The 22,134-nt window shown below is 37.5% G+C and overlaps 1 protein-coding gene across 7 annotated transcripts in view; it reads left to right on the plus strand.

Moving 5' to 3' along the window:
* The first annotated feature begins 12,790 nt into the window (after window positions 1-12,790).
* The window catches only part of dph6 (diphthamine biosynthesis 6), a 75,462-nt gene continuing 66,118 nt past the window's right edge, over window positions 12,791-22,134 (plus strand). For 3 of the 7 annotated variants that reach the window (XM_073927212.1, XM_073927214.1, XM_073927217.1), the window contains exons 1-4: window positions 12,791-12,921; window positions 13,015-13,106; window positions 14,025-14,218; window positions 21,711-21,784. In XM_073927212.1, the coding sequence (XP_073783313.1) occupies window positions 12,899-12,921; window positions 13,015-13,106; window positions 14,025-14,218; window positions 21,711-21,784 (383 nt within the window). In that variant the 5' untranslated portion in view covers window positions 12,791-12,898. The remainder of the gene's footprint in view (window positions 12,922-13,014; window positions 13,107-14,024; window positions 14,219-21,710; window positions 21,785-22,134) is intronic. The other 4 variants (XM_073927213.1, XM_073927215.1, XM_073927216.1 and 1 more) reach the window with 2 other exon arrangements.

Here is a 22,134-nt window from a genome sequence, read left to right on the forward strand (position 1 = left end):
GTGTGTGTGTGTGTGTGTGTGTGTGAGTGAGAGAGCTCTAATAAACATGAGAGCGTCGTCTGCCCATCCGGAACACACACTTTACTGGCATCTGTCCATGAACCGGCCCTGACCCGCAGTCAACCAGAGGCTAATGGAAGAGAGCGGACACCACTGTTCACACACACTCCACCTGTCTTAAGGCTGAAAACACACCAATGCTGATCATACACTGGAGAAAATTGATGGGTCTTCTGAAGCTACTGTTACGCCTCTATACAGCTATTTTCCAAATGTGAACTAAAAAACGATTAATGTAGTGGAGAAATGAGGCGTCGCTTCAGTTTTATTCATCACACAGACTCGTTCTGAAAACACAGCCCTGTAAACATTGCTGCAGATGGTGAATTATATAGGCAGAGAGGTATATGTATGGCTGCATTTCGTCTTTAATGCGAACGCTAGAGGGCGGTGTGACGTCGTTCCTTTTTGCGCTTACCTCCGTATAAGCGGCTTTCCAGTTACCAGCTTGTCCAGTGGCTCGCCATGTACATCTGTGGACTTGAGACAGAGAAGAGTTGACCACGAAGTGAGGGAGTCCGGTGAAGAACACACACACATACAAACAGACTCACACACACAACAATAAAACACACACAGAGAGACACACTCACTCACACACACAGACACACACACACACACAGAAGTGTCCTTGTGGAGCGTGTGTGTGTGATTTTCATGAGTCCTCCAGAGCGCAGATCAGTGGCAGGTGTGTAAATCACTGTGCTGTAGTGGAGCTCCTGCTTTTACACACTTTAATCACAGCAGACCTGCAGCAGCAGCAGTGGATGAGCCTCCAATACAGCCGAGAGAGACTCTGTGAGCCTGACACACACACACACACACACACACACACACACACAGAGAATCTCTGGGCGAGGAGCAACAGGTCTGCTCGTAAACTGCAGGTCATGTCCTCGGCCCTCTACAGTTTCTCATAGGCAGCGCGGCCGTTAAGGCGTCCGGCAGGATTCACAGCAGGCCTTGGCTCGTGTGTGTTTTTATGGTCCTCCACAGCGCTGAGCTCTGCCTGAAACGACACACAGTATTTCCAAACGCTCTCCACCTCCATCAAGTGCAGAGAGACAGCTACAAGCCCACACGAAGAGGACAACTTAGAGTAAACACTGAGACCAGACACAATCTGCAGACAACCCTGCACAGAACTGTGTACATCATCATCATCATAATAATACAATAGGATCAAATTAATATCTGCAGATTCACGCAGAGGGATTATAGAAGAAGAAACTTAAAACATGAAATAAAGAAAATGCATTTGAACTTTTAATTAAGGATTGGATTGCAAATCAGTGTAGATCCACGAGTCTGTAAGTGTCATAATATATATCTACTAACTAAAAGACTTACAGTGATATTACTTTACACTCTGTGTTGTAAATAAACTACATAAACATTTGCATATTTGCTTATAACATTACTGAAATTAAAATAAATACTGGTAATATAAAAACTATAGCAATTTACCTGTTGTGGGGATTCTACTGTTGCTATGGAAACTCAGCAACCATAGTAACTGATCTGTTGTGGTGATTCTACAGTTGCCATGGTAACACAACAACTATAGTAATCAAACTGTTGTGGTGATTCTACAGTTGCTATGGTAACACAACAACTAAAGTAATTCATCTGTTGTGGTGATTCTACAGTTGCTATGGTAACACAACAACTATAGCAATTGATTTGTTGTGGTGGGTGATTCTATAGTTGCTATGGTAACACAACCACTTTAGTAATTAAATTGCTGTGATGATTCTACAGTCACCATGGTAACACAACAACTACAGTAATCGATCTGTTGTGGTGATTCTACAGTTGCTATGGTAACAGTTACAGTTACAGTAAGCTTACTGTAGTATATTACACCACAATACACCACAGTTTATTACACCCAAACACGTGCAGGATAAAGGGATGAAGGGGAGAATGTTCACTTTTAGTGAGTTTTTCTTTTAATGGATGTATATTAATACTCAACAGATCCATATTGCTACTAGAGCCAGAATTAGTGCCAATAAGTGCATGGATTGGTTTGAAAGGCCTCAGTGACCTCTTTTGTGCCTTTAGTTCTGTGGTCCAAAAATTTTTTATTTGCATGACATTAAAGAGTTCATTGGGAGTGTGTGATTTTATAACGCAGACAAGCAACACTGACCAGCAGCCATCACACACTAGTGTTAACACTGGGTGTCTGTACAGTCAGTCAGATCTCTCCTGTGTCCTGCATTCATGTCTCCTTCTCCAAAAGCCTTGTTGATGAGAAATAAAGTGACGTGTTTGCTCTGATCTGCGCCTGACTCTCGTCTGAACTGGGAAAGCGAAGCATGTGTGATTTCTCATGCAGAGCGCACGTTGGAGAGGAGACAGCGAAAACAGCGGAAAATTGCAATTGTCAAACGCACGGCAGTGTTAGACAAGACAATGGCAAATAAACGTGCTCTTCTGGACGGCCACATCTGGGCTGTGTTAGATCTTCAAGGCCAGAGCTGCAGATCCAAAACATTAAAAGTTCAAATAAACATTAAACAGGATTTTAAGTGCCATTACGGCGTGGAGGAGAGCGCTGCCTTTGTCTTCTCAAAGGGTGCTGCTTCAGATAATCACTCTGATTGGGCCAGTAATGTTTCCCATGTGGCGGCGCTGCTCTCTGAACCCTCCTCATATCTCTGTGTGTGTGTGTGTTTGGGAGAAAGACCCGGATGTGTGTGAGAAGTCAGCCATCATTCCTGCTCTCGCTGTCTGCAGGTCCCTGAAGCAACAGTTCATGCAAAACACTGAAACTGTACTTAAAAAAGCTACTGAGGATTTTCAGAACTAAAGTAAAGTAACCTACCTGCATTCTCAAATGAACATATATGAACAACTGATTCAGTGACACTGATTCCTTTCGGCAACCAATCAGCAAATCTGAAATCATGATTCACTCACCGATTTGTTGAGGATGAATTTGCATTTTCAAATTCAATGACTCATTCACTGATTAAATTCACAATTAATCAGAGCTTTTAATGAATCATTTAAGCAAATATTTCAATGAATCATTGACTGATTGAACTAGGAATGATTCAGAGTTTTTAATGAATCGGTTGAGTGAATAATTCAATCACTTATTCACTGATTAAATTCGAAATGAATAAGAGATTTTAATGAACCAGTTGAGTGAATGATTCAATGCCTCATTGACTGATTAAATTCACAATAAATCAAAGTTTTAATGAATTTGTTGAGTGAATAATTCAATGACTCATTCACTGATTGAACTAGGAATGAATCAGAGATTTTAATGAATCAGTTGAGTAAATAATTCAATCACTCATTCATTGATTAAATTCTGAATTAATCAGAGTTTTTAATGAATCAGTTAAGTAAATGATTCAATGACTCATTGACTGATTAAATTTGGCATGAATCAGAGTTACTAATGAACCGTTGAGTGAATAATTTAATGATTCACTCACTAATTAAATTCAGAATGAATCAGAGTTTTTAATGAATCAGCTTAGTGAATAATGCAATAACTAGTTCACTGATTGAATTCAGAATGAATAAGAGTTTTAATGAATCAGTTAAGTGAATGATAAAATGGCTCACTCACTGATTGAATTCAGGATGAATCAGAGATTTTAATGAATTAGTTGAGTAAATGATTCAATGACTCATTCACTGATTGAATTAGGAATGAATCAGAAATTTTAATGAATCATTACATAAATGAGTCAATGACTCATTGACTGATTTAATTCTTTATGAATTTGAGATATTAATGAATCAGTTGAGTGAATGATTCAATGACTTATTTATTGATTGAATTCGGAATGAATCAGAGTATATTTAATGAATCAGTTAAGCGAATGATTCTATAACTCATTGACTGATTTAATTCTTCATGAATTAGAGATATTAATGAATCAGTTGAGTGCATGATCTAATGGCTCATTTACTGATTCTGAAGGAATCCGGTTTTTTAATGAATCAGTTGAGTGAATGATTCAATGACTCATTTATAGCCATTTATGAGCTTTGCTAAATGATTCAGTCCTTTTGAACGAAACAGTTAAATGAATGATTAATTGATTCACTGGTTCATTCCATCTGCTCTGTATCCTCATCTAACCAATGCCATTGACCATAACCAAACTGCTTAGTGTGATTTCACCAAGTATGTTGATCCTGGAACAACATTCCAGTCAGCCAATCAGAATTAAGGGATACGTTTACAGTTTAAGCTTACAGTTAGGATTATTCCATTATTCCCATCTGATTTTGGGATTATTATATAGTTAGGGTTGGGTTTAGGGGTCACATTTCCAAACAAAAATAACGTTCACAGATCAACATAGATTATAATCCAGGATCACAACAAAATCAAGCAACCCTACACTAATGCAGACACAGCCTCGTGTTCTTCTATGAATAAACAACGCTTTCATTCATAGCTCTGCAAGCTTTTTGCTTAGAATATAAAAAAGACGTCACTGCAGTCCTCCACTGTAGCCTCATTCAGATGAAATCAAGATAAGAGTGAGCGCTTGATTATGCACAGGCGTTTGGGACGGAGCCGCACTGGTAGATGCATGAATCTACAACAGGTGCGGGTGATTACAGCGTTCATTACATCATCCGTCCTTCCAGACGTACGCAAACACACAAGCTGACTTGGCATGGAGCGAGCGCAGGGATATCCAGGAGCAGGTTTTTTCCCGTGTTTTCCGAGTGTCATTCTCGATCACGGCAGAAAGTCCTGGCAGGCTTTGAAGCTCCACAAACACCGCCTCTCCGGCTGCCCCTGATGCCACATCCAATATTCTGATTGCAAGACGTTTCCCGGATTCAGATTGTGTTTGTCGGGCAAGAAAGCAACCGTCTGCAGATTGTATATCAGAGAGCAGACGTCCTAATTCAGCATCACACTTCACTTAGAGGCCTTCAGGTGGACTGAGGTTTCTCCTTCATTGCTATGAGTCTGAGGAGGAGTACTCTGGATTAACAACACACGGTCACAGCTCAGTAATTCAGCATTAGACAGGGTTAAATGTTGGTGAATATAGCTGTGACTCATTGCATGATCAGTGTTGGAGGTAACCAGAAAATGTTTGGAGAACATGGGTAGAACGTATTGAGACTGTATGAGGAACGTGTGGAAAATGTTTGGACAATATATGGAGTATGATTTGAGAATGTGTGGAGAATATGTGGAGAACATTTGGAAAATGTTTGCAGACCGTGTATTTAACATTTGGAGAACATGGGTTGAACGTATTGAGAACAAGTGAAGAATGTTTGGAGAACGTATAGAGAACTATTGGAGAACATATAGAGAACGTTCGGGAATGGGTGGAGAACATGTTGAGAATTATTGGAGATCATATTGAGAATTTTTGGGAGAAAATGTGGAGAACGCATGGAGAATGTTCAGAGATTGTATCTGGCCATCGCTCAGGTTCCAGAGCTGCAGATGAAGAGGATCTGCAGTGATTTACGAGCTCCTCCTGCAAGTCTCAGTCTGGGTTTTGTGGCTCTTCTGAGGTTGGCCAAACATCTGCCTTCAGTGCGGACACAAATGCGCAGGAAATACCCGTCAGATGATGTAAACAGACGGGCAGTTATGACTCTATCATACTGTAATTCTGCAGGAAGTTGAAGCTATTCCTCAGAGATCTGCTCTGCGTTCTGGAGTCTGGAATATGCTGCCATTAAGACGATTGGTTTTCACGAGCGTAATTCACAGCAGACATCGCTCATAATAACACAGCTCACTCAAATATGCTGGAGAACATGCAGCTTACATTCGCATACAGTTACTTGAGTTATGAAGATGGTGTTTCTGGATGCTCTCTGAACGCTTGTTCATTCATTAATGTTGAGGGAATGTTCAGCTTCACATTCGGAAATCACCTAATGTCCTGGACCATATGATGATACTACTAATACTACTAATAAAAATAAAAAAATAAAAATGATAATTATGATAATAATATTAATAATAATAATAATGATAATAATTATAATAATAATAATAATAATTATTATTATTATTATTATTATTATTATTATTATTATTATGATACTTATGATAATAATAATGATAATAATAATAATAATAATAATGATAATAATAATGATAATAATAATATTATTATTATTAATAATATTAATTGTTATTATTATTATTATCAAATAAGATTAATAAGATTATTATTTGTTTTTATTTCCATATTTTCAAAGACACTAGCAGATTACTGTGGTATAAATACAACACTACAACATACAACAGAGAGATCGACTTAGTGTGTCACTTACCTGCTTAATAATGATTTGATCAGCTTTAGTTTAAAAGTACACTGAGTTTTTCTTCTCTAAGGGTTTAATATGTGGTCTGTGTCGCCATCTTGTTGTCACTGCTGTTTTGAGGACATTATAACAGAGTAAATGACTAACGGTATCTCACACACACACTTCTGGATTTAAACCTCTTATAATAGAGATTTTTGCATAATTGGTGCTCTTTAAAGCTCTCTAAACTCCTATATAGATTGGTAGAGTGAGGAAGACAGATAATAATGCTGTCGGTCAGTGGTGTGAACATTTCTGTAGAGTGTGTATGAGTCAAAGTGTAATTGCGGAGCGGTGTGTGTGTGTGTGTGTGTGACACACTGTTTTGTTGTCTCTTAAAGAAGACGAATGGATGTGCATCTGAACCTTGACTGTGCCATAATTTCACCGCGTCTTATTAACTGCAAAGTTTTGTGTCCTTGTGCGACTGAAATGAGTTTGTGTGTGTGTGTGTGTGTGTGTGTGTGTGTGTGTGTGTGTGTGTGTAAATCAGCTGACACACAAACACGTGTATAAAATTTACTGCGACTGCTCACATTTGCTGCCTCATATCTTACTACTGCTGTATCCAAAAGCGCCTCATGTATCATTGACTATTCCCTACTTTACAAAAAATCTCCATAAATCAGCATTTTTTCAGTAATTTGTGATTCATGTTTTTATTTCCCTCATTTATTTATGCTTTTGAATCACATTATGCAAGCTTTATCTATTTTGTAGCCTTGAACAGTGTGTATAAAGTGTGTTTTCTGCACATCTGTAATAGATTGCTATATTGTCTGGGTTGGTGTTGTATATTACGCTACAGAAACCTTATATATATATACATACAGCTCTACACAGCAACACAATGGATTTGAAATGAAAGGAAGATGTGCTGTAACTGCAGACTGTCAGCTTTAATTCAAGGATATTTACATTCAAATCAGGTGAACGCTGTAGGATTTACAGCCGTCTGCATATGTGCCTCCCACTTGTTAAGGGTCCAAAAATAATCAGAAAATTGGCTTCTCAGCATGGGCAAGTGTGTGTTATTCCCTCATTATCCCAATTACAATCAGACCCCCTAGTTTTTTTGCCATTTTTTAGTGATTATCGGCAATAAAAATGACTTTTTTTGAGGCGGTAATTCACAGAAATTTGCAGACAATTTCACAATAGAATTATATAAAATAATAATAATATTAAAAATATTATATATATATATATATATTTACACATCATTTTATGTAGCCTACTATGTTAGTTGTGCAATCTGACACAATGACAAGGAAACAAATCCTAAAAATCCACTGTGTTGGTGTATAGAGCCAAAAATGGTAGAATTGTGTCAGTCCATATGAAGAGTTCAGAAGCAGAACCCTGTAAGGCCCCGTTCACACTAGTGTGTTTTAGTTTTAAAACAGCGTTTTAGATCAAAAACGATCTGCGGCCACACTACTGTTTCACCTAGCGTTTCTGAACATATCTCCGTCCACACTACGCCACCAAAAACGTATATCACGTGACCATTGGCGCACTCTGGGCATGCGCGTTCTAGTATAAACAGAAAGCATGCGTCTCGCTCGGCATTTGGTTAATGTTAGTCAACAAACGCCGGTTGAACATTAAACGCGATGGCAAAGAAAGCAAGAGAGGTATTTTTGTGGACAGATGACGAGGTTGAGTTGTTACTAAACGTAATGAATAACTGCACAATGCTGCCTAAAGCAGACAATAGTGCAAACAACACTCCCATTTCTGTGCCCATGTTGTTGTTTACAGTGAAGGCTGGTCTGGGGCCTGTTTCAGAAAGGAGGTTAAGTGAAAACTCAGAGTATTTTAACCCTGAAATGAGAGAAACTCTGGGTTTTCCGTTTCAAAATGGCAGGTTTGTTAAACTCGAGAAAGCAGGGTAAGTCAAGCCTGTTTCTGAAAGAGAGGTAACTTTAACTCAGAGTCAGTTACTGTGGTAACTTACTCTGTGAATCTAACCTGGTCAGAAGCAGGTTTTATTCTCTAAACTCAGAGTTTCTGTCGGTCTCCTCCCCTTTTATAAAGATGAAGCGGTATTTCTCGCCTTAGCCTTACGTTTCCACCCACCTATTTTAATGCTCATTTTGGATACGTGCATAAAAACGATTGATAGAAACGTCATGATGCACATAACTTTTTAAAATATGCATAAAAAACGCGCATAACTGAGTAGGATAAACTTTTATTCGATAGAAAATGTGCGCATAAACTACGATGGAAACACTTTTACTGAACAAATTACAGTATGTACATTAAAAAAAAGATCATGATCATATGATAATGAAAATGTGTGTAAATGGAGGCTGAGCACACTGTAACACGTCTTAAATGTTGTTTTAGTCATTCTAAAATGCCTGAACTGTTTCAGTATTAGTGTATATTATTAATTACCCCCGAACGTCTGGTGCGTGTCAAGAGTCTCCGCGTCTCATGGCTTCAGACGCCCCCACGTGTTCATTGTGTTTCAGCATTGTCTTCTGACATCGAGGCGCAAGTACATTAATTAGGCTAAATAAAGAATTAATTGACGCAGCTTCTTCTACCACAGTAAATTCTGTTTTTACTGTTGATATTCGGTGCCAGTTAAATCAGGAAGTGACAATTTTTTTCTCTTTAACTCGTTGGATGGAATTTTATTCGCATCTTTTATGCAATATTCCAGTTTTGCACATACATTTATGTAATATATTTGGATGGAAACATAGCTATTGCCTACATTTAGTCACACACAGAAGAACTGTACTAGAATGGCTTTTGCTTTTTTAATAAATAATTAAATTGAATTCACCTTCGATATGCACTGTAACTAGATTAATGGGATTATTATTCTTTCTAAAAATTATTTTTAGTACTGCTTACCTTCTAAATGTTATATTAACCTCTATCACTTGATCAATAAAAAGGCAGACACACAAGTGCACTGTTAAATCTATTAAAATTATAAATGTATAAAAGAAAGTTTAGAAAAATATATATAAACTTTACAAATTACATTACTTATTTTATTATACTTAAATATTTAAATACTTAAAAAGTTAAATTAGGCATTATCTTGAGCAGCTGTTTTCCCACGCTAACTGGTTGATGGCTGCTTCTTTTCAAATATATACACTCATATTTGCTATAACTTTGAATGAGAACATCAAGTTCAGCTGGAGAAAGAAATGGTGATCTCTTTTATAAGATGTTGTCATAGTCACTCGTAATGTCTGCGCTCCATTGATAATGCCTTTTTAAAGTCACGGTGTGCGCGCTTAACTCTGAGTTGGTCTACTCGAAGTTGATTGACCCAACTCAGATCAGCTGTTCTGAAACCGAAAACTCTGAGTTTTTAATCTCTCGGTAAATCAACTTAGAGTTCAAGTTTATACTCTGAGTTGTTTGAACCTCCTTACTGAAACAGGCCCCTGCTGTCTCCTGGTAGCGTTAAAGCCATGTGTTATAGTCATGTGATAGGGACTTGACGAATAAGGGAAGGATATGCAATGACACAAAAGCCCCAATCAGGTAGCGAATCTCAGCAGCCCCGCCTCCGTTTTCAGATGTCTCCGTTTTGAATGCATGTACACTCCTGACTGTACAGTGTGTTTTCCTCTTCCTATAATGCACAGAGTTTTGAGGTAAGGGACGTTTTCATTTTCATTGTATTTCTTTTGATTCGATTCGCGCCTTCTGATTGGTTCTCGGGATTTAGCGGCTTCTGCCAACAAACTGTTATTTCTGAATGCGTGCCTAAAGCGTTCACTCGGTGTCATTATCTCATTTTTACTAGAAGTGGCGTTACGCGGATTTTGCATCTGAACTCTTCAAATATTTATGGACCTAACTGCACATCACTATTTAGGCTTAAATTAAATTGTTGCATGACATAAATATATATACACTGATTAAACACTTCTGGATATATTCACACACTGCTGACACACACACTGGGTTTAACCCCTTTATTATAGTGGTTTTGCATAATAGGTGTCCATTAAATAATACAAACCAACTTTTTCTGATTCTATTCAGTCAACATTTATTTTAATGTGTTGTTTAAAATAAAATGTTGAAAATGTTGTTTCAGTTTTGGTCATTTTACATTGAGAAGCTGCTTTGAAAACAATCAAGCAATCTGTGTTGTTAAAGCACTGTGGGATAAAACAGGCTGGAGTGAAGAAAACATCCCCTCAATGTTCTCATTTGGTTCCTCCAGAAAATCCCCATCAGGCCGTGTGTGTGTGTGTGTGTGTGTGTGTGTGTGCGGTGTGTGTTTTCTGCAGATCTGCTCTCCGCCGGGTGTGTTTTCTGCTGTTAATGGTGCTGCTGCTGCTGCTGTACGCTGTGTTTTCTGCTCTTCTGCTGTTAATTGTGCTGCTGGGCTTCAGCCTCAGTAAATCAGCGGCGTGCGCAGTGTGTTCAGGGCCGCAACACACAGTCTCTTTCAATACTCACACACCAGACAGAATGTGTAGCCGTCGGCCAGCTCAGGGGAACCAACAACACACACACACACACACACACACACACACACACACACACACACACACACACACACACACACACACACACACACACATTCAACAGCACACAAACAAACACACTAATACACAGAACATACAAGAACACACCACACACACACACACACACACAGCGAGACCGTAACACTACTTTACACCAACACAAACAGGCCTCATTCTTATGTCATGATCATTTGTTTATCTGAGCAACTGGACAAACATTTTACTGATTATTTTGTCAATTAATCAATTCATCATCAAACTACTCTAATCAACTGGATCGATTAATCAATCCATCCATCCATCCCTGCAACCATCCATCATTAATCAATCAGTTCATTCATCCATTAATCCATTCATCAATCAAATAACCAACCAAATCAAGTCAAATCAACCAAATCAATCAATCAATCAATCAATCAATCAATCATCCATCCAACCAACTAAATCAATTAACCAAACAACCAAGCAACCAATCAAATCAACCAACCAACCAACCAACCTATCAATCAATCAATCAATCAATCAATCAATCAATCAACTAACACACCAACGAACCAATCAATCAATCAATCAACCAATCAATCATATAATTAACCAAATAAGTCAACCAACCAACCAATCAAAACAACCAAGCAGCCAATCAATCAATCAACCAACCAACACACCAATCAACACGCCAACCAATCAACCAATCAATCAATCAATCAACCAACACGCCAACCAATCAATCAATCAATCAACCAACACGCCAACCAATCAACCAATCAATCAATCAACCAACTAATCAACCAATCAAATCAATCAACCAATTAATCAATCAATCAATCAACCAAACAACTGACCAACCAATCGATCAATCAACCAATTAATCAATCAATCAATCAGTCTTTCAGTATGACCGTTGCATGTTATAAGCACAATAACTATGCCAGCTGAAAAATCCAGCTTAAACCAGCCTAAGCTGGTTGGCTGGTTTTAGCTGGTCGACCAGGCTGGTTTTAGAGGTGTTTTGGCCACTTCCAGGCTGGTTTCCAGCCATTTCCAGCCTGGTCTTAGCTGGTCAGGCTGGGAGATGACCAGCTAAAACCAGCTTGACCAGCATAGCCAAGCTGGGAGTCCAGCCAAAACCAGCTATATCCAGCTTAAACCAGGCTGGTCAAGCTGGTTTTAGCTGGATTTGGCTGATCATTTTCCAGCCTGACCAGCTAGGACCAGGCTGGAAATGGCTGGAAACCAGCCTGGAAATGGCCAAAACCCCTCTAAAACCAGCCTGGTCGACCAGCTAAAACCAGCCAACCAGCCTAGGCTGGTTTAAGCTGGATTTTTCAGCAGGGTATGCGTCCCTCTGTCCCTCATTATTAGACAACCCAGAGTTCTCAAAGTTTTGATCAGGTTTACTTCCAGCTGCTTTCACAGGTTCAGTTCTGCAGTCAGCGGATGTTAGAAACATTAGCATAACACAGTATTTACACAGTGTTTATGACATTTTGAATTAAAATGTTTAGAGCACATTCAAAACTAACAAGCAGGCTTTCTGAACATTGAGAGTTTAGCTTGCAGAAATGGTGTTTTGCAAACTCAGTGGAAATGTTTGACCTTATTTTCCCTCATTAACATGTGGAGAATCAAGACCAAACCCAAAACAGGCTTATTATTCCAAATAAGCAGAGTTGATCTCTTGTTTTGGGTAATTTAAGGTCAAAATAAGAAACAAAAAGTGTTGTGTTTTATTTAATAGAGACTCTAGATTGATGTCTTCATAAAACATCTCTATTTTCACAAGTTTCAAAGAGGTTTAAGCCAGCCCGTGAGTGCAGAGATTAGCGGGAGAGTTTCACTCAGGCGGATCGTCGGACAGCCTCCTGCAGGGGTCCTTCAGTCTCCCGGAAGCGCGGCAGTGTTTACAGCGGTGTGGAGCAGCACGTGTGTGTATTTGTGTGTGTGTTTTGAGCTCAAACTTACCGGTTTTGCAGACGGTGAACATCATGAGGGTGGTCGGGCTCATCAGGTAACGGGACACGGCGATCAACACACAAACAGATAATAAAGTGAACTGACAGCATGTGTTTATACGTGTGTGTGATTATGTGTGTGTGTGCAGTGGCGGCAAGGACAGCTGCTTTAACATGCTGCAGTGTGTGTCTGCCGGACACTCTATAGTCGCTCTGGCAAACCTCAGACCTGCAGACCACGGTGAGGAGAACGAACACACACACACACACACACACACATATATGTATATATATATATATATATATATATATATATATATATATATATATATATATATATAACACCAGCCTCCTCCTCCTTCTCATCATCATACAATGGGGTTTATAACTAATAAAGACACGTCATTGTAAATACTTGTAAACACAAGTGACAGCCACGTGGCGTCGGCGCAGACAACATTTCTAACCGGCATGCATCGATTTAAGACAATCGATCTGAGCAGCTGCAAGAAGTCGGAACACACCTATTAACAGCCTAACAGACTCCTCCTACTCACAATTTCAGTTTGATGTCATAGCGATGACAGCTGGAGGGGCGTGGTCGAGGCGTAGCAACCTGGGGGGTCAGGGGCGTGGCTGTCCCCCTCACTTTTAGAGACAGACCATTCAGAAACAGGTGATTGAGAATACAGCTGGCCCTCCCACTTTTAAAATGTCCACTCCCCTGGGCGTGGTTAAATATGTTAGCCACGCCCACTACCTAAGAAATATGGTACAGTCTAGATGGGATACACGGCCGGCCGGAAGTGCAGTATGCACATCAATATAGCAGCATTTGTTTATGACGCTGTATATCCATAATTAATATGTTTACAGTACTGTGACATGTGGGTGGAGGTCGACATTGATAAAATCATCATATTTTTGTAATTGATATTTAATATAATGATATTTTTAATGCCCTACACAGATGAACACTCCTCCTTTTTACTCCAGCACTATATTCTCTGAGCTCTGACAGTCCCTCTGTATATTGAGCTCTTGTTGTTGTGTACTGCCTCTGCTTGTTGAATCGCTGAATGCCTCCTCAACTGTAATTGGCCAGAAGCGTGCGCTGAATGACTGAGTGTAGGTGACATCTGCTTGTGTTGTGTGTCAGCGGCTTCAGATGAGCTGGACAGCTACATGTACCAGACTGTGGGTCATCAGGCTGTGGATCTGATAGCAGAGGCCATGGGTTTGCCGCTCTACAGGCGCACTATTGAGGGCTCGAGTGTGCATATCGACAGAGAGTACAGCCCCACTGATGGAGACGAGGTGGAGGATCTCTATCAGCTGCTCAAACACGTCAAGGTAAAACCAGCGTGAGAGAGTGTGTGTGTGTGTGTGTGCTTTATTGTTAACTTGGTTTTGCAGTGATTGCATCAAGTTTGTGAATTTTATACGTTCGCCGGCCACTTTATTAGGTACACCTGACTAGTATCGGGTCGAACCCCCTTTTGCCTTCAGAACTGTCTTAATCCTCGGTGTTGTAGATTCATCAAGCTGCTGGAAATATTCCTCAGAGACTCCATATTGTCATGATAGCATCACACAGTTGCTGCAGATTTGTCGGCTGCACATCCATGATGCCAATCTCCCGTTCCACCACATCTCCACCACATATTTCCTCTGTGTCGGAGCATTCTCTGTAAAGCCTAGAGATGGTTGTGCGTGAAAATCCCAGTAGATTTCCCAGCAGTTTCTAAAAATACTCAGAGCAGCCCGTCTGGCTGCAACAACCATGCCACGCTCAGAGTCACTTAAATCACCTTTCTTTCCCATTCTGATGCTCACTCTGACCTGCAGCAGATCCTCTTGATCATGTCTACATGCCTAAATGCAGTGATCTGCTGCCCTGTGATTGGCTGATTAGAAATGTGCGTTAACAGGCAGTTGTACCTAATAAAGTGGCCACTAAGTGTATGTTTATTATATTTTTTGTCAGTATTTTCTTTTCTATATCTCTTTACATATTATGCAAATAGATATACAATTATATTTCATTATTTCAGTTTTATTGACTGTTTTGATTCTTTGTGGGGGATTTCTGCTGTGATATAATTTGTTTATCAAACGGTTGTAATTAAGTGAAAATGTAAAATATTAATTGTAAACTGTAATTAACATTTCCACTGCTACTCTTATTTGTTTGTTAGAGTGCTGCTAAACTGGTTTACAGCGAATAAACTCATCAAACAGTGATGTTTCTGTGATATTCCTTAAAAATACACAAAATAATTACGTGAATAATGTTTCACAATTTTTGATGAAATCACTGCAACAACAAGTTAAAACAAATGAACAAAATGCTTAAATGATGATTAAATAAAATACTAATAGATATACATAAGGGAAATATTGAAAAACATATATGCAATAAACATAAAATAATTATATGAATAACATTTTACAATTTTGACAAAATCCCTGTAAGAACAAGTTAATACAAACCCAAAAGATAATAATCATGATTAAATAATGTGTATAAATTTAAACAAGGGAAATATTGAAAAATATATATAATAAATATATAAAATAATTACATGATAACGTTTCACAATTTTGAGGAAATCACTGCAACAAGTTAAAACAAATTAATCACTTTATTAAATCAAATGTATATACAGTGCTCAGCCTATTGAGTTCAGCCCATTTGAAAATTATTATTTTCCTCCATTTCTCAGTGTATTTTGATGCATTTGAACAAAACAAATTTAATAAACAGATATATTTATTAAAATAATATTTTAGTGACTTTACAGCCAAAGCTTTGCAAGCTCCATTGGACAACACACCAGCACTATACCTCTTTGGTACAGAACTGAACAAGACACTTGATCCTATTTCTATAAAGAGACTCGGCATCATCTCCTATCTAGCAAAAAAATGCATGGAACCAACAAAAACTTCCAACATTTGAACTGTTCATAAAACTCTTGAATGAAACAATGCTCCTGGAACAATATACATACTACTTAAAAAACAAAGGGGATGCCTTTCAAAAAATATGGATGCCTCTAATGATCCTCTGACTCTATGAACACATCTTATGTATTTTCACAATATGTGTGACTTTAACCACGGCATAACTTTGTGTATTATTATTTTTTGTATTTTGTTTGTATGTTTATTTATTTCTTTATTATTATTATTATTATTATTTATTAAAAAAATTCTCTTTGCCTTTTGCTGCTATACTTGTCTACTGATACATTTGTCTTTGCCCTTTTTTTGTTTACGTTTGTATGTACATTAAAAAAAATTAATAATAATATTTTAGTCACCAAACATACCTAGAAATTAATCAAGAATCAAGAATACAATTAAATTCAAGCTAAATATTGCAAAATAAATTACAACCTACAAAATCTCAACTAAATTTCTTCGTTTTTGCTTCTCTTGATTTTTCCTCTTGTTAAATGTGTATTTAATATTTAAACATAAAATTTAACAATTTTGATAAAATCACTGCATAAACATGCTAATAAAAATCTAACAGAGTTAATCATGATTAAATACATGCATAATGGCTAAATAAATAAAATAAATAAATAAAATAATGGAAATATTTAAACATATATAATAAATAAAATATTTATAAAAAATAATATTTCACAATTTTGATGAAATAACTGCATGAACAAGCTAACAATAAAAACCTAGCAGAATTAATTATGATTAAATAAGTGTATTTAGATATAAATAATGGAAATATGAAATTTATATAATTAATAAATAAATAGGATAATGAATAATATTTCACAAGTTTGATGAACTTGTGTGAGCGACCTATTAAAACACAAACATAATTAATTACGATTAAATAAAATGTAAATAAGGGAAATATGGAAAAACAAAACTAATAAACATACAATAATTGTAATTATATTTCAGTGTAATTATAGTGTTAATATTAAATTAATGTTTCAGTGTATGCAAAGAAAGAAGCAGAAATTATTTTCACCATTTCATTTTTGTAGCGCATTAATAATATTAATAAAAACTGTGCTGGAAATGTATGTGTGTGTGTGTGTGTGTGTGATGGCATTTTGATCATCAGTCCAGCTTTGATGAGCAGAAGAGAATGCTGAAAATCCAACAATAATTCATATGCATGCACAGAAATAATGTCCTGCATATCAGTTCTGCATGGTACTCACAGCGCTGGAGAAATAAAAAAGGCACATATTAATAATGCAGAAAGAAAGATGCAGGGCTTTTGTGTCGATCTGCTGAAACTTTTCTCTCTTATTAAACTGTGTGTGTGTGTGTGTGTGTGTGATGAAGAGTGCTGAAACTCCTGATGTTTGACAGAATTAGCGCGCCAGTTGATTAGCGGAGGCTGTTCTCTGATTGGCTGACAGGCCGGCTGTGATAATGAGCTGTTAAAGCTCCACACCGCAGAGTCGGAGGCTTTAAGAGATTCTTCCAGCACTTTGACTTAATTAGATGTTGTCTTTTGAGCAAATGACACGCCAGCGTGAAGGCAGGCTGCTGTTCTGGGTGTGGCTCTCTCTGTGTGTGTGTGCGTGTGTGTGTGTGCGTGCGTGTGTGTGTGTATGGTAGTGCGACACTGCCATCTACGGCCGAACTCTCTCTCTGCTCCAGAATAAAGCTGTGTGCAGGATACAGTTATTAACCTTCCTGTTCAGTTTCAATTCTTTAATATTTCTTCCACATTTCTGTTTAACAGAGAGACTTTCCTAATCATCACAGTGTTAAAAACTCATCTCTAATAACTGATGTCTTTTCTCTTTGCCATGATGACGGCACATACTATTAGACTATGTATTTTTAATTTATTTGAAAATGTTAATAGATTTGTCTATATTTGACCCAATATGGGGTGGATTACTATTATGATAATGATGATGGTGATTATTATTAGTATTATTGTTACATTATTATTATTATGTTATTATTATTAATATTATTATATTACTATTATTATTATTGCTATATTATTATTATATGACTATAAACATGGTTACATTATTATTATATTGCTATTATTGTTTTTTACTATTATTATATCACTATTATTATTGTTAGATTACGATTATTATTATTATTATATTATTATTATTATTATTATTATTTTATTATATGACTATTATTATAATTGTTATATTATTATTATATTATTATATTTACTATAAGTATGGTTATATTATTATTATTATATTATCATTATTATTATATATTACTACTATTATTATTATTACTATATATTACTATTATTATTCTTATAATATTATTAATAGTAGTAGAATAATTTTCTATTAGTTAATGTATTAGCATGAACAAATAATTAACAATATATTTATTGCAGCTATTCAGCATTTATTTGTTAGCATTAGTTAACAAAAATAAAGTCATTTAATGTTCGTTCAGGTTAACTCATAGTGCATTATACTATACTATATTATACTTTATTTATACATTATACTATACTATAATTAATAAATGTTTATTTTTAATTCATGTCAGTGAATGCATTGTTGAATACAGTAAAGTGTGATGTTATTATTTTGTATTTTTCCAGCTCTAATATTGAAGTGTTTTGAATCCAGCAGATCAGCGCGAGTCTTCATGTACGTCTCTCTCTAATTCCTCTGTCTCAGATAATTATGATATCGTGGCACTGAGGTGGCGAAATATGATTTCAGCCGCAACCTTTCCAAATTAAAGGGAAAAAAACTAATTCAGATGAAATGTCCAGTTGTCAAAGATGCCAGTGTCTATGAGCGTCTCATATGTATGGAAATCACTGCGCTGTTTCTGCATGCGTTTGACCTTTTTATTATTATTAGAAGTGATTTTTGTTTTGGTGCATTCGCTGATCAGCAAACAGCAGTGCTTTAGAGGAATGCTGAAGAATGGAGGATAATCTGCAGCCTGCGTCCGTGTGTGTGTGTGTGTGTGTGTGTGTGTGTGTGTGTGTGTGTGTGTGTGTGTGTGTGTGTGTGTGTGTGTGTGTGTGTGTGTTTAAAACAGAGGCTGTGTGTGAAATATCCTGAAACATCTCTGCATCTTCAGTGCAAACACTGTCTTAACATTAACACTGAGTTTCTTCACACTGCGCTCTTTAAAAGCAGAACCAAAAGGGGTTTTCAAAGTGATGCCATAGAGGATCTATTTCACACAGTTATAAAAAATAATCTGTTTAAAACAGTAGTAGCTCTTTTTAAAGGCTTTATATTTAAAGTTTATTTAACAAAAGCATTTCCACCTCCCATTTTTCACTTAAACCTATTCAAAGTCCAAAACCACTGAAGTGTGTGTTTTTTGTGAATTAAGGGATGTTTATTAAAAAGTTGGCCTTTTATCACTCGTTATTTATGCGATACTTCACAATACTACTGACGAATGTGAACAGTAGCGAAGTTTCTATCAAATAATTTCAAAGTTCGTAAAAATAAAACTCTTAATTGCGAGTAAGATGTGTTTCCATCATCGTTAGAGTGGCCGACTGTAGTATTGGTAACCTAGCAACCAACAGTAAACAAAAGCATAATGGAGTCACATGGCTGCAATGTTCGCTATGCTTGCGTTTATTCGACAAATGCATTTCCCCCTCCCATTATTAACCCATTCAAACACAAGTCCAAAACAGTTAAGCAAGCGTTTATCGCAAATTAAGGGATGTTTATTAATAATTTGGCCTTTTATCGCTCGTTTCTCATGCGATACTTCAAATGCTACTGACGAATGTTAACAGTATCAAAGTTTCTATCAAACATGAACAAATTATTTGAAAATTCATAAGAAATAAACTTCGAAATGCAAATTAGGTGCGTTTTTATCATTGTTAGAGTGGCCGACTGTAGTATTGGTAACCTAGCAACCAACAGTAAACGAGGAAAGCATAATGGAGTCATGTGGGTGTAATATTTGCTTCGTCTGTGTTTATTCGACAAATGTGTTTCCATCTCCCGTTATTCACATTAACACTTTTAAAAATAAGTCCAAAACAACCTTTTGCGAATCAGTGGATGTTTATTCGAATTTCAGCCTTTCCATCCCTCATTTCTCATGCGATACATCATAATGCTGTTGACGAATGTAAACAGTAGCGAAGTTTTTATTAAATAATTTTAAAGTTCGCAAAAATAAAAATCTCAAATGCCAATTAGAAGTGTTTCCATCATCGTTAGAGTGGCCGACTGTAGTATTGGTAACCTAGCAACCAACAGTAAACAAGAAAAGCGTAATGGAGTCACATGGTGTAATGTTCGATACATCAGTGTTGATTTCACTTTCTTTAACAGAAATGTCCAAAACCACCCGAAGCGAAGTCTATTTGCAAATGAAGGGATGTTTATTAAGAATGTGCGCTGTTTTCTCATGCGATACAGGATGGATGCTGTTATTCTGCGCTGCTGTTTGAGGATTGTGTTCATGCAGGATGATTATTTCCGGCCGTTCTTCACTTCAGATGTTCAGGTGTTTTGTTCCTCCGGTGTGTGTGTTTGTGTGTTTGTGTGTGTGTGTGTGTGTGTGTGTGTGTGTGTGTGTGTGTGTGTGTGTGTGTGTGTGGAGCAGACGGCCGGCCCCTGGGAGCCTCCATCGGGGCCCTGGCTCTCATCTTCAGAGTGCAGGTGTGTGTTTCTGAGGGACGGATCGATCGCTGCAGGTGTCAGGAGCAGCAGGGAAAATCAAACCCGTCTCTGATTACTTCCACATTACTGCTGAAAGAGAACATAAAAAGAAATGGAGAGCTTTAAACCTGCTTAATACATAAATGATGACCTCTCGGGTCACTCCCAGCACGCCTGCGGTCGATAGCACAGCTAATAGAGGAGCTTTACCTGCACGCGCCGCTGTCTAGGTGTGTGAGAGAGAGAGAGTTTATGTGTTTGAGTGAGCGAGTGTGTGTGTGTGTGTGTGTGTGTGTGTGTGTGTGTGTGTGTGTGTGTGTGTGTGTGTGTGTGTGTGTGTGTGTGTGTGTGTGTGTGTGTGTTATTGAATTAAAGAGAAAAGAGCATTGGTCAGAGAGTGTTTGGAAATGAATGCCAGCACAGGCTTTATGTCAGATGTGTGTATGAGAAGCGTGTTTGTTATCCTCATGGGAACGTGTGTTTGTGTGTGTGTGTGTGTGTGTGTTTCCACTAACAGCCCCAGTGCCAGATAAAGAGTGTGGCCTAAAGCTCTTGTAATTTGTTTGTATTTTCCGCCTAATGCAGTTTGCTCAGTCTTGTTTAGTGATGATGGAAAGCGATAGGTCTTATCTGTGTTTGCTGAAGGCATGAGCGTCTGATGGCGCTTCACTGGGGACGTTAGCATACTGCGCTAGGGCTGAACATCTGATTTATCAGCTTTTTATTTCTAATAAATCTGCAACAGTTTCAAGAACTCTTTCTCCACATTGTCATTATGGGGGATTGTGTGTAGAATGTTGAGGAAATCAATCAATTTCATGCATTTTGGAATAAGACTGTCACATAAACACATGTGGAGAAAGCTAATAATTGACTAATAATATTGACCTTAAAATGACTTTAACACTATTAAAAACTGCTTTCATTCTAGCCCAAATAAAACAAATAAGACTTTCACCAGAAGAACAAACATTAGAGGAAACACTGTGAACAATGGCTGAATCTGAGAAACAGCATCTGGGGAATATTTGAGAAAGAGAAGAAGAAACATGTGATATAATGGCTTTGTCCTGCTGATGTTGAGGGGTTTGTCTTCATCGGCGGGTCACTGATGCAGGATTCAGACTCTCAGTGTTGAGTTTATGGTCTGGTGATTATGTTATTATTATTATAATATATGTATGAGTATATCTGTGCTTCAGGAGGAGATGCATGTGGACGGCGTGTCTGTCGGAGCCATTCTGTCTGATTATCAGAGAGTACGAGTGGAAAATGTGTAAGTGACCTCTTTCCTTCCTCACACAGCAGACCGGGTTACTTCTCTTACCGAGAGTTTTCATCGTGCTTCTAGTCCAAATATGTACAAACTCTTAAATCAAGAAGCATTTTCTAGACAAGCAACAAATGTAGTGTTGTTTTCAGAAATAACGAGTCAAAATGAAGAGAGTTTTTCCTTAAAACAAGCAAAATAATCTGCCAATGGGGGAAGCAGAATAATGGAGTATCATAGTTATAAGACCATGCATAATATGTGCTTTATAAATACTAGAAAACTGACAACATTTTAATGATAGACAGTTAACAAGACACAATTAATAGTGAAGAGTGTTGGGTACACTCTCAGAA

This window comes from Danio rerio, chromosome 17 (assembly GCF_049306965.1).
Source record: "Danio rerio strain Tuebingen ecotype United States chromosome 17, GRCz12tu, whole genome shotgun sequence".
Taxonomy (NCBI): domain Eukaryota; kingdom Metazoa; phylum Chordata; class Actinopteri; order Cypriniformes; family Danionidae; genus Danio; species Danio rerio.